Source organism: Tiliqua scincoides, chromosome 1, assembly GCF_035046505.1.
Source record: "Tiliqua scincoides isolate rTilSci1 chromosome 1, rTilSci1.hap2, whole genome shotgun sequence".
Lineage (NCBI taxonomy): Eukaryota > Metazoa > Chordata > Lepidosauria > Squamata > Scincidae > Tiliqua > Tiliqua scincoides.
This window is the reverse complement of record NC_089821.1, coordinates 74323238-74336635: the sequence shown is the minus strand read 5'-3', so window position 1 is coordinate 74336635 and position 13398 is coordinate 74323238. Positions and strand designations below refer to the sequence as shown.

Here is a 13398-nt window from a genome sequence, read left to right as displayed (position 1 = left end):
TGCATTTATTTTTTATACTATACTTTCATTGTATTTGTATTCTAGTTCACACCATTGACATGATCTGCAGACACCATTTATCCCTGTCATATAATACAAAGATAAAGTTGCACCCGTGATCTGTAAACCTGTCTTCATTAATGCTGTACGTTTGTTTCCTTCAATCTTATAGAAGCTTTTTAAATTATAAGAACAACTGAAATGCCCATTGCCATCTGAGCCCAGCACTTCAGGTGGCTGTCCCTAAATCCTAAATCGAGCCCACGCCACAATACCAGCTCAGCTTACACATTTGTAAAGGGATGTGTTATTTAGAAAGACACCGTAGGTCTTCAGTTCTATTTCCTCCACAGGAAAGTGAACTGGCCAGCGCTTCTCTGACACTAATAACAGTACTTAACAGGTATATATGATGCCTTTTCAGCATACAGAATGAGTCACACATATTATAGCAATAATCCTAACGATAGCTCTGTGTGGGAGGCAGACGTGGCATCAACACCCAGCCTTCTTGGGGAGCTGCAAGGAATGCAGCATCCTTGTAGGGCCCATTGCTGATGCTAGGTGTCTGGGAAAGCAGAGCTCCTTCTCTGGTTGTGCTAGCAAAGCTCTCGTCGGCATGAAATGCCTAAAGTGACACTGTGTGCATTGGGGCATTGTGGGTAAAGGTGGCTTAGCCCAGCCATCAAGGACTGTCCCTGGAGTTTCAGGCCCACTTCTATGGCAGATTCAAAATAGTGTTCTGCTGCACCCATCAGGATGATCTCTCTTTTTCAACTCTAGAAGGCCCAACCACTTAGGAGGGGGGCTAACAGGGGATAGTTTGCCAAGGACTTCCTCTGTCCTGGAGCTAGTAATCAATGGAGAGGAATACTATTATCCCTGATATTACAGATGGAGATCTTAACCTGAAGGAATAATGTCTTGCCTGAGGTCAGTTCTTTTATGCCAGCGTCCAACTAGCCAGAGAAAGGGATCCTTAAAGCAGCATTATGGGTTGTTTTCAACAAAAGGGCAGTTAAAAAAAAAAAAATTCTAGTGCCTTTATATTTACTTTTTTTGCCCAACATGAGTTTTTCAGTGAAACAGTTGGCTTATACAGAAAAGCCCCGAACACAGAGCAGAGCTTAATATACAAGCATGCCAATTGCTTGGCGTCTGTCACGTTTCGAATCACCGTAAAAACGGAAAATCCTGGCAGACTTTGTGGTTTGCGTTAGCGGTTTCATAAAACCTCCTTGAGAAGGCAGATTAGAGAGATGGAGGGGGAAATCTTATTTAGGCTTGTTTGAAAAGAAAATCAAAGCAGGATTTGCATCTCTTTTATGGGACTTGAGAACGTATTGTATAGATAAACAGGCCTGTCCACAAAGTTTTCATTCCAAGAATGGTGTTCTCAGCATTCTTCGAGATGCTTCCCTGTTCCTTCAAGAATTATTTTTATAACTGGAGAGTCAACGGGGCAGCATGTTCAGTCTTGATTGTCATGTTCTACCACCTGGGGAAGGTTATCACCTGATAAAGAGACGTGGAATTTGGAAGCTTGAGTTCTCCTTTATCAAGTGAGATTGGTCGAAGAAATCTATCATTATCATCATCACCACAACAGGAAACAAACAAGTCTAAGGGCAATGCTTCTAAGGGGTTTTCATGCACTAAATTTATGTAAAAATAACTAGCTAGTTTCTTTATAGTATTCACATACTAAATTTGCTTGTGATTAATATCATCAACAACACCTCCTTAGAACCATTCCAGTGTGTTGGGGGGGAGGGGGTTATAGCCGTTCAGGAAAATGAAGCCTCTGCCTTCTGTATCATGAGAACCTTACTAGTAAAATACGTCACAGATAATATCTTGTGTATGTTCATATTTATATTATATATATAGTCATTTTATTCTGTTCTACCCATGAACTGAAACACGACCTCTATTTGGTTTACGCATACAGGGGATGCGTGTGACAATCCATTCTTTGAGCCAGGCCGGTATATTAGAATGCACTCAGTTTATCACAGACTAATCCAAGCGCAATTCTAGGCATGTCGACGCAGAAGCCCTGCTATAGTCAATGGAGCTTATTCCCAGGTGAGTGCGCATAGGATTGCAACTTTACTGATCTAAAGGGGCACTGGAAGTTCTAGGATGAAGAATAATGGACTATTTGCTGCTGTATGTGGAGTAGAAACATGGACCTTAAACCCTCCATCAGTAATGCCTATTCTGTGATTCTCAGCCCTAAGGATCCCTGGCCCTCTGCTACAACTCTAGTGCGCCATTATGCATATTACAATATGATGAATGAGTGCTCACCATACAAACTGGGACCATCATGTAATGGGCTTTCCTACCACTTTGTGTTATTGGTGCTGGTGGAACCTCCCTTGCTATATAGACAAGGGAGCAAAGAAACCACTAAAAATCTCTTGCCTTTAGGTCATGTCTGCTCAGTTTCCCCCATGTTAGTAGGACACAGGGCTTTTTTTCTAATGGAATGCGGGGGGACGGAGTTCCGGACCTTTTTGCAAGGGCCCCTCCCCTTTGGAGGCATTCCAGGAGGGGGGAGCAAAACAGAGGCATTCGGTGGGTGGGTGCTGGGGGGTGCAGGGTGGGCGGGCGCCTGGCCCCTGCCTGACTGCACAACGACCCCCTCCTGCCCCCATCTCCAAGCTCTTGCCTGAGCCCAGCCGGCCTCCCCTCCCCCCACGCTCTGCTTCCCAGCGCAGCTTCCAAGCCAGTGGAGGGTGTGGGGGACACGCGCCAACGCCGAGGAGGAGGACGGACAGCCAGCCAGCCAGGGAGACAGGCTGCAGCACCCACAGAATGCCCAGGTACTGGCTTGGCAGAGGAGTTGGGGAAGGAAGCTGGCTGGTGCAGCCCCGTGCCAATCTGCAGCACGAGCCTAGGTGTGTCTACTCAGAAGTAAGTCTCATTATGCTCAATGGGGCTTGCTCCTGGGAAAGGGTGCATAGCCTTGCAGCCTGAGAGCCCAAGCATGTCTACTCAGAAGTAAGTTCCATTGTGTTCAATGGGGCTTACTCCCGGGAAAGTGTCATAGTCATGCAGCCTGAGTAGACAGGCAGAGGAAGGGCTCTGAGGCTGCAGTCCTCTCCACACTTTCCTGGGAGGAAGCCCCACTGCCTCTAATGGGACTGACTTCTGAGTAGACAGGCAGAGGAAGGGCTCTGAGGCTGCAGTCCTCTCCACACTTCCTGGGAGGAAGCCCCACTGCCTCTAATGGGACTGACTTCTGAGTAGACAGGCACAGGATTGGGCCCTGAGGCTGCCATCCTATCCACAGTAAGCCCCATTCACTAAAGTGGACTTCTGAGTAGACATGCATAGGATTGGGCTCTTAGGCTGCAATCCTAGGCACTTTCCTGGGAGTAAGCTTTATTGACTAGAACAAGCCTTACTTCAGAGTAGACATACCTAGGATTGGGCTCTTAATCCTGGCAGAGATATATATCTGCACCCGTTTTCACATGCTAAGGGCAGGTGAAAAGGGATTCTACATGTGTACAACGTGCTGTCCAGCCTTGCCAGAGATCCTCCTCATCCTTCCCGCACAAGCATGCCCTCCGCCAGCCAGTGTTTGCAGCTCCTCTCCAGCAATGCACAGCAGCTGCTCAAGGCAGCAGAGAACATACAATTGCATGCGAAGCGCCTTCCCAAAGACACAGAGTATTCTGATACCTGAATTAAACCATATTTAATCGCTTGTTTGCAAATGTAGCTGTTTCTACATGTTTCTGTAGCTGTTTCTACGTGCAGCTGTTTCTATGTTTCAAAATGTAGCTGTTTCTATGTGCACCTAAGGACCCCTCTCGTGTAAGAATTCCTTTTTTGTTCTTACTCCCACAGTTGCTTAGAGTAATTTTACTACATAGAACTCATGTAAGCCATTTTTTGGAATCCGTTCACTGCTTCCTCTCCTTGAAGTAGTGCCATACTACATACTACACACTACAAGTGCACCTGTACAGTATTTTTCCCCATGTGTAGAAAAAATAGCTAGGAGGAAGGGGATGTGGAGATTGACAGCCCAATCCTATGTATGTCTACTCAGAAGTAAGTTCATCTTTAGGGGAGAAGCACATAAAAATTTTTTATTTCTCCAATGAAAAATGGTTTAAAAATAAATAAATAAAAGATTAACAAGTTGTGAGTTCCTGCACCTTTTTATTTACAAAAAAAGCACTGGTAGGACAGATGGTTGGCTACTGGACTTAGGTTTAACAAATTACACCAGCAGATAGTTTGTGCTGAAAAGGATGGGTATTTAATTGTCTTAAAGCTTCAGTGCCCTCGAAAGCGGACTGTTTGCCTTGAACTCTGATTGCAATTTCAATGCATACATACACAAATAAAAAGACAAGGTGTGTTTATTCCACCTTTCCTGGACTAATGCAAAAACATAAACAGTTGTGTAGCTCTATAAAAATGAAAGATGTCAGATACACAAGGGGAATAGTTGCATGCATCTTTGAAAGAGGCGCTTTCTAAACATAAAAAAGAAATAAAATCTCATGAGGTGAAATATGTCTGGAGGGGAAGAGTGGCTGAAAACAAAGGGAGGGGTTTACAAATCATCTGAAGGCATTTTGCTGAAAGCATCACCACACTCTGTGTCCCAATGGCGATTTATTCTCTTGCTAACTACCCTTTCTGGTGCATCTGCACTGGATTTCTGGGCAGAGCTCAGGTGTGGAGACCCTCACAGGAGACCTCTGCACAAGGATCCAACAACAGAACAGCAGCAACCATTTTTGGATCTCCCACCCAAGTGCCAGTAAGCCATGGCTGTGCCTTTGCACTTTGGCCCCGAGGGTCCCAGAGTCTTATACAAAGGAATGGTAGCCAAAACTAGTAGGAAGCAGACCATAATATGAATCACATAAGGTGTGAGAAGGTGGATAACCCATGCTAGCAGTACTTCATCTCCTAGGCACTAGACTGCTCCCCAATGACAGTCTGAGGACCCAATCGTATGCGGTGCATGCTGGCTCACCGCCAATGTGCATTGTTGCAAATGTGCCATAAGGCACATTTGCGGTCCTCAGCACCAATGGAGCACCGGTGCTAACTCAGTGCTGGCCAGTGCTGGACTAGCATCAGAGGGAGACTGGTGTTCCACTGCTTGACAGTGTGCAGTCTGCCGGACAGCAAATAGGTAGGTGGGGAGGAGGCATTCGGGGCGGGGGAAGTGGAGGGAGGGCGGGGAGAGGGTGGAGAGGAAGCATGCCAGGGGGGAGGGAGTGGGGCGGTGGGCAGGTGGGACCGAATCCTGAGCCTCTAAGTCAGGCCACTGGCCCAACACAGAGGCTCTTCATTCTACGCTTGGGTCGCTGTCGAATCACATAGTCCCATTGTGGGGCTACTCGCCTTACCCAGGGGAAGGGGACAGAAGTTCCCTTCTCCCAAGACTTCACTGGTGCTTCCCACTGAGTATGCAAGATGCAGTGGCAGCCCTTTTCAGTGCTGCTGCAGCCTTGGGCACCAAGCAGCTCAGGATTGGGCTGTAAGCCACTCTGCAAGACTGAGGTGGTCTGAGAAGGTAAAAAAGGAATTCATTCAACCTTCTAAGTCACAGGTGTCAAACTCATTTCACATAGTGGGCCGAATAGCATTCATGGTGGCTGCTGAGGGCAGGAAGTAGCATTATTAAGCAGGAAGTGACATGGTCAGAAATAAGCACTTTGTTCTCACATAGAAACTCATTGGCTGCAAATGACAGAGAAAATGAAGAGAAAACGTGCAAATCTTGTTCATGATTTCAATATATGACGGAGCCCAATTATCTCTCTAGAAGATTCAAATTATAAAGGGGGGTAGAGAAATTGCTTCTCGGGGCTGCATCTTGCCTGCTGGCCTTATATTTGACACCCCTGTTCTAGATGAATGCACTCATCTTGCTGGTCTTGGAGTTACAAAGGTGATGCTCAGAATGTGTGATCTAATGTCATCCTTTTTTCTCCAGAGATCTCAGAGTGACATGCATGTAGGTGTTCCTCACCTCATTTTAACCCCCATAACAACACTCTGAGGCAGGCTGAGTCCAAGGTCTCTCTGCGAGAGTCATGGTTGAGTGAGTATTTGAGCTTGGATCTCCCTGGTCCTAGACCAGCACCATTCTCTCTCTTCTTTCTGGAGACAGCACTGATGTGACAGTATGATGGCCTTTGACACCTATTGCTCAATTTTCTTCCTTAAATTCCTCCTTTCTTCAAATAAAACTCAGGCAGAAAATTGCCACAACAACTTTTTATATACCCTACCTTCTTTCCCATAAAAGCCTGCATATAATCTCTGCATAGTCTTCCCAAGTGACTGTGTGGTCAGGGGCTCAGTTAAACTTGGAAGACTCAAGAGCCTGATCCCTTTGAGTTTTTTAGACCTCACTTGGACAAACTGAAGCCAAACAGAATCCCTTCAGCTTGAATCCCTTCGGCTTCTATTTATCCATGACCATAGAAAATCCTTGTTTTTTTCCTTGCCTGAGCCTTAACTCTCTACATTGACCCTGCAAGATGGGGAACCCTCCTGCAATACTTGCTAGGCCCTAGAACACACTCCAGCCCACTCCACTGTAGGAGGGATAACACTGAAAACAGAAGTGCTGAATGCTCCTTTTCATCAGAAAATACCATTATGCTTGCACTCAGGACAGCAGTGAGCTCTGAACTCCACCCCATAAGGAAGGAGTAACTGCTCCAGCTTTTGATTTCATCTTTTATATATCCAACTTTGCAGATTCCTTTGCCTAGAAAGTATATGTTGTTTCTTGTAAAAACCTGCATTCAAAGTGCCTTATGTTAAAAAGTAACAGAATTGCCACCAACGAGCAAAGCCTGTTTTCTTGTGTTAGGGTTGCAGAGTGGTATCTTTTCTACCAAATGCTGCAGCTGTCCAAACTTGTCCATGGCAGCAGTAGTGTGGTTTAAGACAAAACATTTGCACTGAAGCCAGCTCTTATTCCATTGGAAGCACAAGACACAGTGACTGGGCTGGGGACTATAGGCAATGACTAACCCACCTGCCAGAAGTATATTATGTTTCCCCTTCCAGTATTGGTGCTGAACCCAAGTCATGCGTACCCATGCATTTTGTTTACAGCAATATAGTTAAACGTCATGAATTGTCCATTTACATCCACTTCTGTCACACACAGATAATTTGTTGGAAGGAGGGGGAAGTATTTTAATCCTATATGTTAGTTGTATCTACATTTCATAGTTACTGTTTGGTTGTGAGGCAATGTGCAACTGACTCATGCAATCTGCATTGTGCCACAGGTTGGTTGTGCATCATACAAATCATAGGTGGGACAGCAGCCATTCACCAACATGCAATTGAGGCATACGTTTGTGCTGTGGGGAACTTCAATCACAGGTTTAAAATAATTGCAATACAGTATATGGAACAATATTTCACCTTGACAGAACAGATAAAAGAGCATTCTGCCCATACACCCATCCTCAGATACAAACACAGGTTAGTGCAAGGCTGAACCATCCACTTACAGATCAAACTGTATAACCATACAACATGCCACTTTAATTTGAAGCACAGATGAAGATTCCTAGATATTGACATTTCCCAGACATCTGCATTCTGCAGAATACTAACGAGCAACTTCTCAGTGCCATTCCCACTCTGCTTATTTCTAGACTGCTTTTAGCTGCTATACTGAGTGAAAACAAAGCAAAACCATTGTTAGCACCACTTTCCTTTCCATAATGCTTTTAGCATGGAAAGGGTTTCACAGCTCATAACCCATTCAGCATCTTCCTCTGGTATAATAAAGTTATGCACCGTCACACATTACTGACAGAAAACAGCCTCACATAGAATGATAGCCCAACCCATGAAATAACATCAGGAAACAAAGGTGAATTCAGGCCCTTATTGTCCAAGTCCAGGGGATCACCTTGATTTTATAGTTTATATACTGGCTCTATGACACAAATTCTACCACCATCAAACATCCATTCATGACCAACAGAGTATCTATGTAAAAGACAATGCAGTGATAATAGACTCATACAATGTTTGAGTTGGAAGGGATCTTGGAGGTCATCTAGTCCAACCCCCTGCTCAGTGCAGGCAACTGCTGCAGCATATCAGACAGATGTAAATCTAGCCTCTGTTTGCAAACCTCCAATGAAGGAGTGCCCACTACCTATATTCCTTGTAAGTGGTCCACACCAATGCAAGGACACATTCTCTTCCTGTGCATCATCACCACGGCACCACAACGCAATTCTCCAGATGCCCGCCATCACCATAACATCACACATCATTGCCAAACTTCTGGGTTGCTGAGCTCCATAGCTGACCCACTGCATAGTTTATTGGGAATCATATCCACTCCTGCGCACAGCAGACTGCTCCAGTGCTGGACACCTCTTCCTCTAGTCTAAATCTCATTCTTTATAATTTCAACCCTTTGTTCTAGTCATGCCCTAAGAAGTCAGTTCTATGTGATGGCCTTTCCAATATCTGAAGGTGGCTATCGTATCTCCCCTTATCTCCAGGCTAAACATACCAAGCTTTCAACTGCTCCTCATAAGACTTGCTTTCCAGACCCTTCAGCATCTTAGTTGTCTTCTTCTAAACCCACTCCAGTTTATCAATGTCCTTCTTAAAATGTGGTACCCAAAACTTGATGCAGTATTCCCAGTGGGTTCTGACTAGTGCAGAATAGAGTGGAACTATTACTTCTCATGATTTGTACTTGATGCCTCTGTTAATGAGCCCGGCATGGCATTATCTTATTTTGCAGCTGTATCATACTGCAGGCTCATGCTCACCTTTGTTCAGCCTTTTGTCCACTGGATCCTTTGTATATGTGCTGTTACCAAACCAAGTCTCCGCCTGGTACACCAAAGAATGAAGTACCCTTAAGCTCCATAGATTACAATGCCACCGCTATGTCTCAGACTGTGGTCAATCAATAGGCCCAATTCAGTGGGAACCTCTCCTGTTGTGACCATGTTGAATGCAATAGGGAGCTACCCAGTAGCAAAGTTGTATTCATGCAGGAGCTTTGTAAGCAACCCCCCCCCCATGGCTTTTGACTATCTTTCTAATTGTGATGTAAGCCCTAATGAATGTCTGAGAACTTCAATTGCTCACAGTTTCTGTATCTTAAATTATTATTATTATTATTATTATTATTATTGGTATCCTGCCCTTCACCATGTGGTCCTAGGGCAACTCACATCATCATACAAACTTTCTAAATGCCCTTCCTCAACACTTGTTTCTAAGTGTATTCAACAGCACATTTTAATTTACTTATTTCACTATGTTTTGTCCTCTTTAAACAATTGTTAGAACTTCAATTGCAGTTGAGCTTCAGACTTTTGATTTAGAATGGAAATATTCCTCAGCTTTAAAAAAAGTCATTAGCCACTTTGTGGATTACTGGACTTAACTGGACATCCACACATCATTCAGTCAAGCACTGAAAATGCATTATCTTAAATGCAACTTTCATTATGCACAATGTTTCCAACACCTGAGCTTCAAAACTTCTCAATACAGCTGAAATGATTTTGGGAGTAGTTGCTGGCCCCTCTTGTCTCCATCAACCGGCCAATGGGCAATTCAATCAAATAATGGCCACTGTTCAAAAAACCAACCAAACTGAAACACGTGGGGAGGGGGAGTGATGAACAGGGTTGAAGACTTAGGGCACAATCCTAACCCACTTTCCAGTACCGGTATAAGGGCAATGCAGCTTCGAGGTAACAAACATTCCCTTACTTTGAGGAGGACTCCGTGACTGCCACCCAACTGCAGGATGCAGCACACGCCCCACTGGCACAGCTATGCCAGTGCTGGAAAGTTGGTTATGATTCGGGCCTTAATGGCATATTTCTCAGATTCACTTTGCACTGTAGAACTAAAACAAAGTGGAAATCTTCACGGCATAATAAACACATTAAGACAATTAATATACATGGACTTCAAACAGGATATATTGCTAGCACCTTAAAACACCTCTGACCCTGACAACAGCCACTAGTGACTTAAGCTAGTGGTCTTTCATTCATCACACCTGTCAGAGGAAACTTGATTTGGAGAAGGAACTAGCAAGAATGCAAGGAAGTGAAGTGCCATCGCTGGGACAACTTCACCTATGAAGTTTGCTGGTTTTAACCTACTGGCTTTTGCCTTTTAATTTGGCCTTGGCATACACAGTGTTTATACCGGGGAAAGGGGGTGGATGAGTTAGATCTGTACTATTGTGATGTTTTGGGGGTGTTGTCTTCTTAGGGTCCTCTTGTTCTAACTGGTGTTTGTGGGTGGGTGTGGGGGAATGGGTGCATTCCGGTCCTGCTGTGCAGTGGCATCTCTTCTATACTCTTCTTTCTGTCCAAAGTTACTAAGTTGAAACATGTCACTCCCTGACAACAACTCCTCTCCCCTCTCTCTTCAAGCTTCACAACAAGCATAAACAAATACAGCTTCCCCAAAGAAGATGAGCCCCAAGAGCCTCTTGTCAAGGATAGAGACCACTGTGAAGGTGTATGTGGGTAGGTGAGGGGTAAAGGACTTCAGCTGAAGAAGTGGAAAGATGCAGGTTCACGCCCCCCCAGACAGGGTGACACCCTGTCACACTCACCTGTTCTGGGCCCTGAAAGCAGATCCTGCAGAGAGGCGTCCTCATTCCACTGTCCAAGCTGCTCCCCAGGGAGTACCGATCCTCGGGCTTCCCTTTACAGAAGTCATCTGAGGATGTGCTGCTCATCAAAGACATGGGCTGCTCTCCCTCTCCCCCAGGGCTCCCCCATTCTTCTTCAGGAGGACTTCTGGTCCCCACTCCTCCTCCTCCACCTCCACCCCCGACAGTGGGCGCTCTCCAAGGTCCCCTTCGCCCTCCATGCAGCGCGGACAGCGTGTTGTTGTTGGAAGCCTGCAAGCTCAAGGCTTGGTCTCCACTGTTCATGGAAGGGAGAGGCGGCGGCGAGGGCGGAGGGGGCGCAGGGGGTCTCCGCAGGAGGAAGACCTTCAGGTCATTGAACAGCATGCGGCAGCGGCACTTGAGGAGACCCTGGTGGCGCAACATCTGCCTGGGGATCAGCAATCCGTAGCAACAGTACCATAAAACGATCGCAGTCGTTGGTATTAACATGTGCCTTCCCTTCCAGGCAGGAACGGGTGGGAAAAAGGGCCCGGCAGGGGGCGCTTGAGAGCAAGGGGGCGGGATGGCTTAATTCCAGCCTATCTTTCCTGGCTCCCACCCAAACTCACCGTCAAACACACACACACACACAGAGGCACACACACATCAGATTTAGGTTGACAGCAAAAATGGAATTTCAAGGAAGATCTTTTGGATATTTCACAGCAACCCCGTTTGGAAAATAAAAAATAAAACCCAAAACAAGAATGAGGTTTCTACAAAGTATTGAATTTCCAATCACCTTCTCTCCAGGATTTTATTTTTTTTTAATGTCTAAGCCCACAATTTATTCTTTTTTTTAAAAAAAGAACAGGTTGAAATTAAATATCAAGGGAGACAAGCCTTCTACACCCAGTGTGCTGGGGTAGTTCAAAGAAAGAAGGTAGTAGAAACTCCAGAAAAGGAGGTGTGGGGGTGGGGAGAGGAAGAGGATTCAAGTCACCAGAAGGTGTGGAGGAAAAAAAAATTAAAAGTTCTCTCAACAGTAATTGGCATGTCAAGTGTTTGTCCTTATTACTATTTTTTTCATTTAGTTGGAGCTTTAAAAAAAAATGTGCTTCTGTCAGAAGAAGAGCAGAGCGGAGAATTAATAAAATGCAAACTGAGTTCTTGTTGCTTTTATCCCCCTCGTTAGCGAATCGTCATATCAAAATTGGTTTCATTGACTCCCCCCTCCCCCCCCAAACGCACATATTTCTTGGGGGAAACACCCTCCGTGCTAAATCCTCCCGGGATTGCTGGAAATGTTGCTGTATTAAAATATTCTCAATAGAAACGCTGAAAAGTCCTGATAGGGAGTATTCGATGAGCCCGATTCGGACTGGCAAACGCACTGGATGTTGTTTTACCTCTTTCATCCCAGGAACTGTCTGGACCACATGCAACCATCAAAAAAATAATAATAATAAAACCAAAAGAAGGGCGCGCGGGGGAAGAAGGAACGTGGATCACGTCTTCGTCCAAATTGGACTCCCTCCTGGACTGAAAAGAATAAAACAAAACAGCAACAAACCGAAAATCCGTGGAAATCTGGTCGATTGCATGAAATTGACTAAGGAAACGTGGATCTTACATGGTCCCGTTCCCTCTTCCCCCTTTCACCAAACCGGGACGTCATCAAGCGCATTGACAGCCTGCACAGTCCATTGTGGCTGACGCGGAGGAGAAGGGGCTTTCAGCAGCCGCAGGAGTCTCCGTCTGGTGCACCAGGCTCCTTCCTCTCCGTCTCTCCAGCCAGCTCCGGTTTCATCCTCCTCCTCTCCTGCCCTCCTTCTCCGCTCCCTCTGACGGTTGTTTGGGCTCAATGGCATGGACGCTCAACCATGGCAAGTCTTCCGAAATGAACGGAGAGGGGGCTACAAAAGCCCCAAGGTAGCTATGATCCTCGCTTTGGGGAGGGAGGAGGCGACACCCCCAGGAGCTGGCTAGATGAGCAGGACTGGAAGGGGTTCTTTCGCTGGCAGCTTCCCACCGTCTGGGCTTCTCCCTTTCATCAGCCTGCGCTCCGCTCTCCCAGCCGGCTTGCCGTGATGATGTGGCTGTTGCTACCTCCTTGGGATGCAATGGGAGAGGAGGATGGTTTTGCAGTGCAAATGGGGAGGTAGAGGAAGGGCGGGAGCGAGGGAGCGATGGGTGGAACGTGATGCTCTCTCTCTCTCTCTCTCCTGCTGCTGCTGCTCAATCCTTAAATAAATAAAGCCAAGCCAGAAAGAGGGGAGGATCCATCCAGGTTGTCGCCCACCGAATCTTGCTTCTCTCCGCCCCAACAATCCCTGTCACTAAACCGTTTGGGGGGGGGCGGGGGGGGGAGGTCTTGCTCAGCTGGAAAATGTGCCTGGGAACCTGGCAGCAGGAGCAGCAGGGGGGAGCTGGTCGGAGCCGCTGCTGCAGTTTCAGCACCACGAGCCTCTGGACAGCTCCCTTTCCAGCTTGGCATGTCAGGCTACTAGGAGACTGACGCAACCAGCACAAGGAGCTGAAGAGTAAGGGGGGGGGGGGAGAGAGAGAGTCCAGAAGCTATTAACTCTTAGTCGCCTGCTGTGTTAGCTTCCATCCTGCACAGTAATAAATTATTAGTTCCTGCAAGTATTATTTTGGTATGGTGAGACTGCTGTTTGTTTCCATATCTGTCTGTCTGTCTGTCTGTCTGTCTGTCTGTCGTTGTAGTCATCTAAGCGTGTTTATGAAACAGTGTCTGTGCCGAG

General features: G+C 46.1%; 1 protein-coding gene across 1 annotated transcript in view; it reads right to left on the bottom strand.

Annotated features, from left to right (window-relative positions):
• MARCHF4 (membrane associated ring-CH-type finger 4) overlaps nucleotides 1–11143 on the bottom strand; it is a 141234-nt gene extending 130091 nt beyond the window's left edge. The window contains exon 1 of the mRNA XM_066640811.1: nucleotides 10634–11143. Within this exon, the coding sequence (XP_066496908.1) occupies nucleotides 10634–11143 (510 nt within the window). The remainder of the gene's footprint in view (nucleotides 1–10633) is intronic.
• Nucleotides 11144–13398: the final 2255 nt, after the last annotated feature.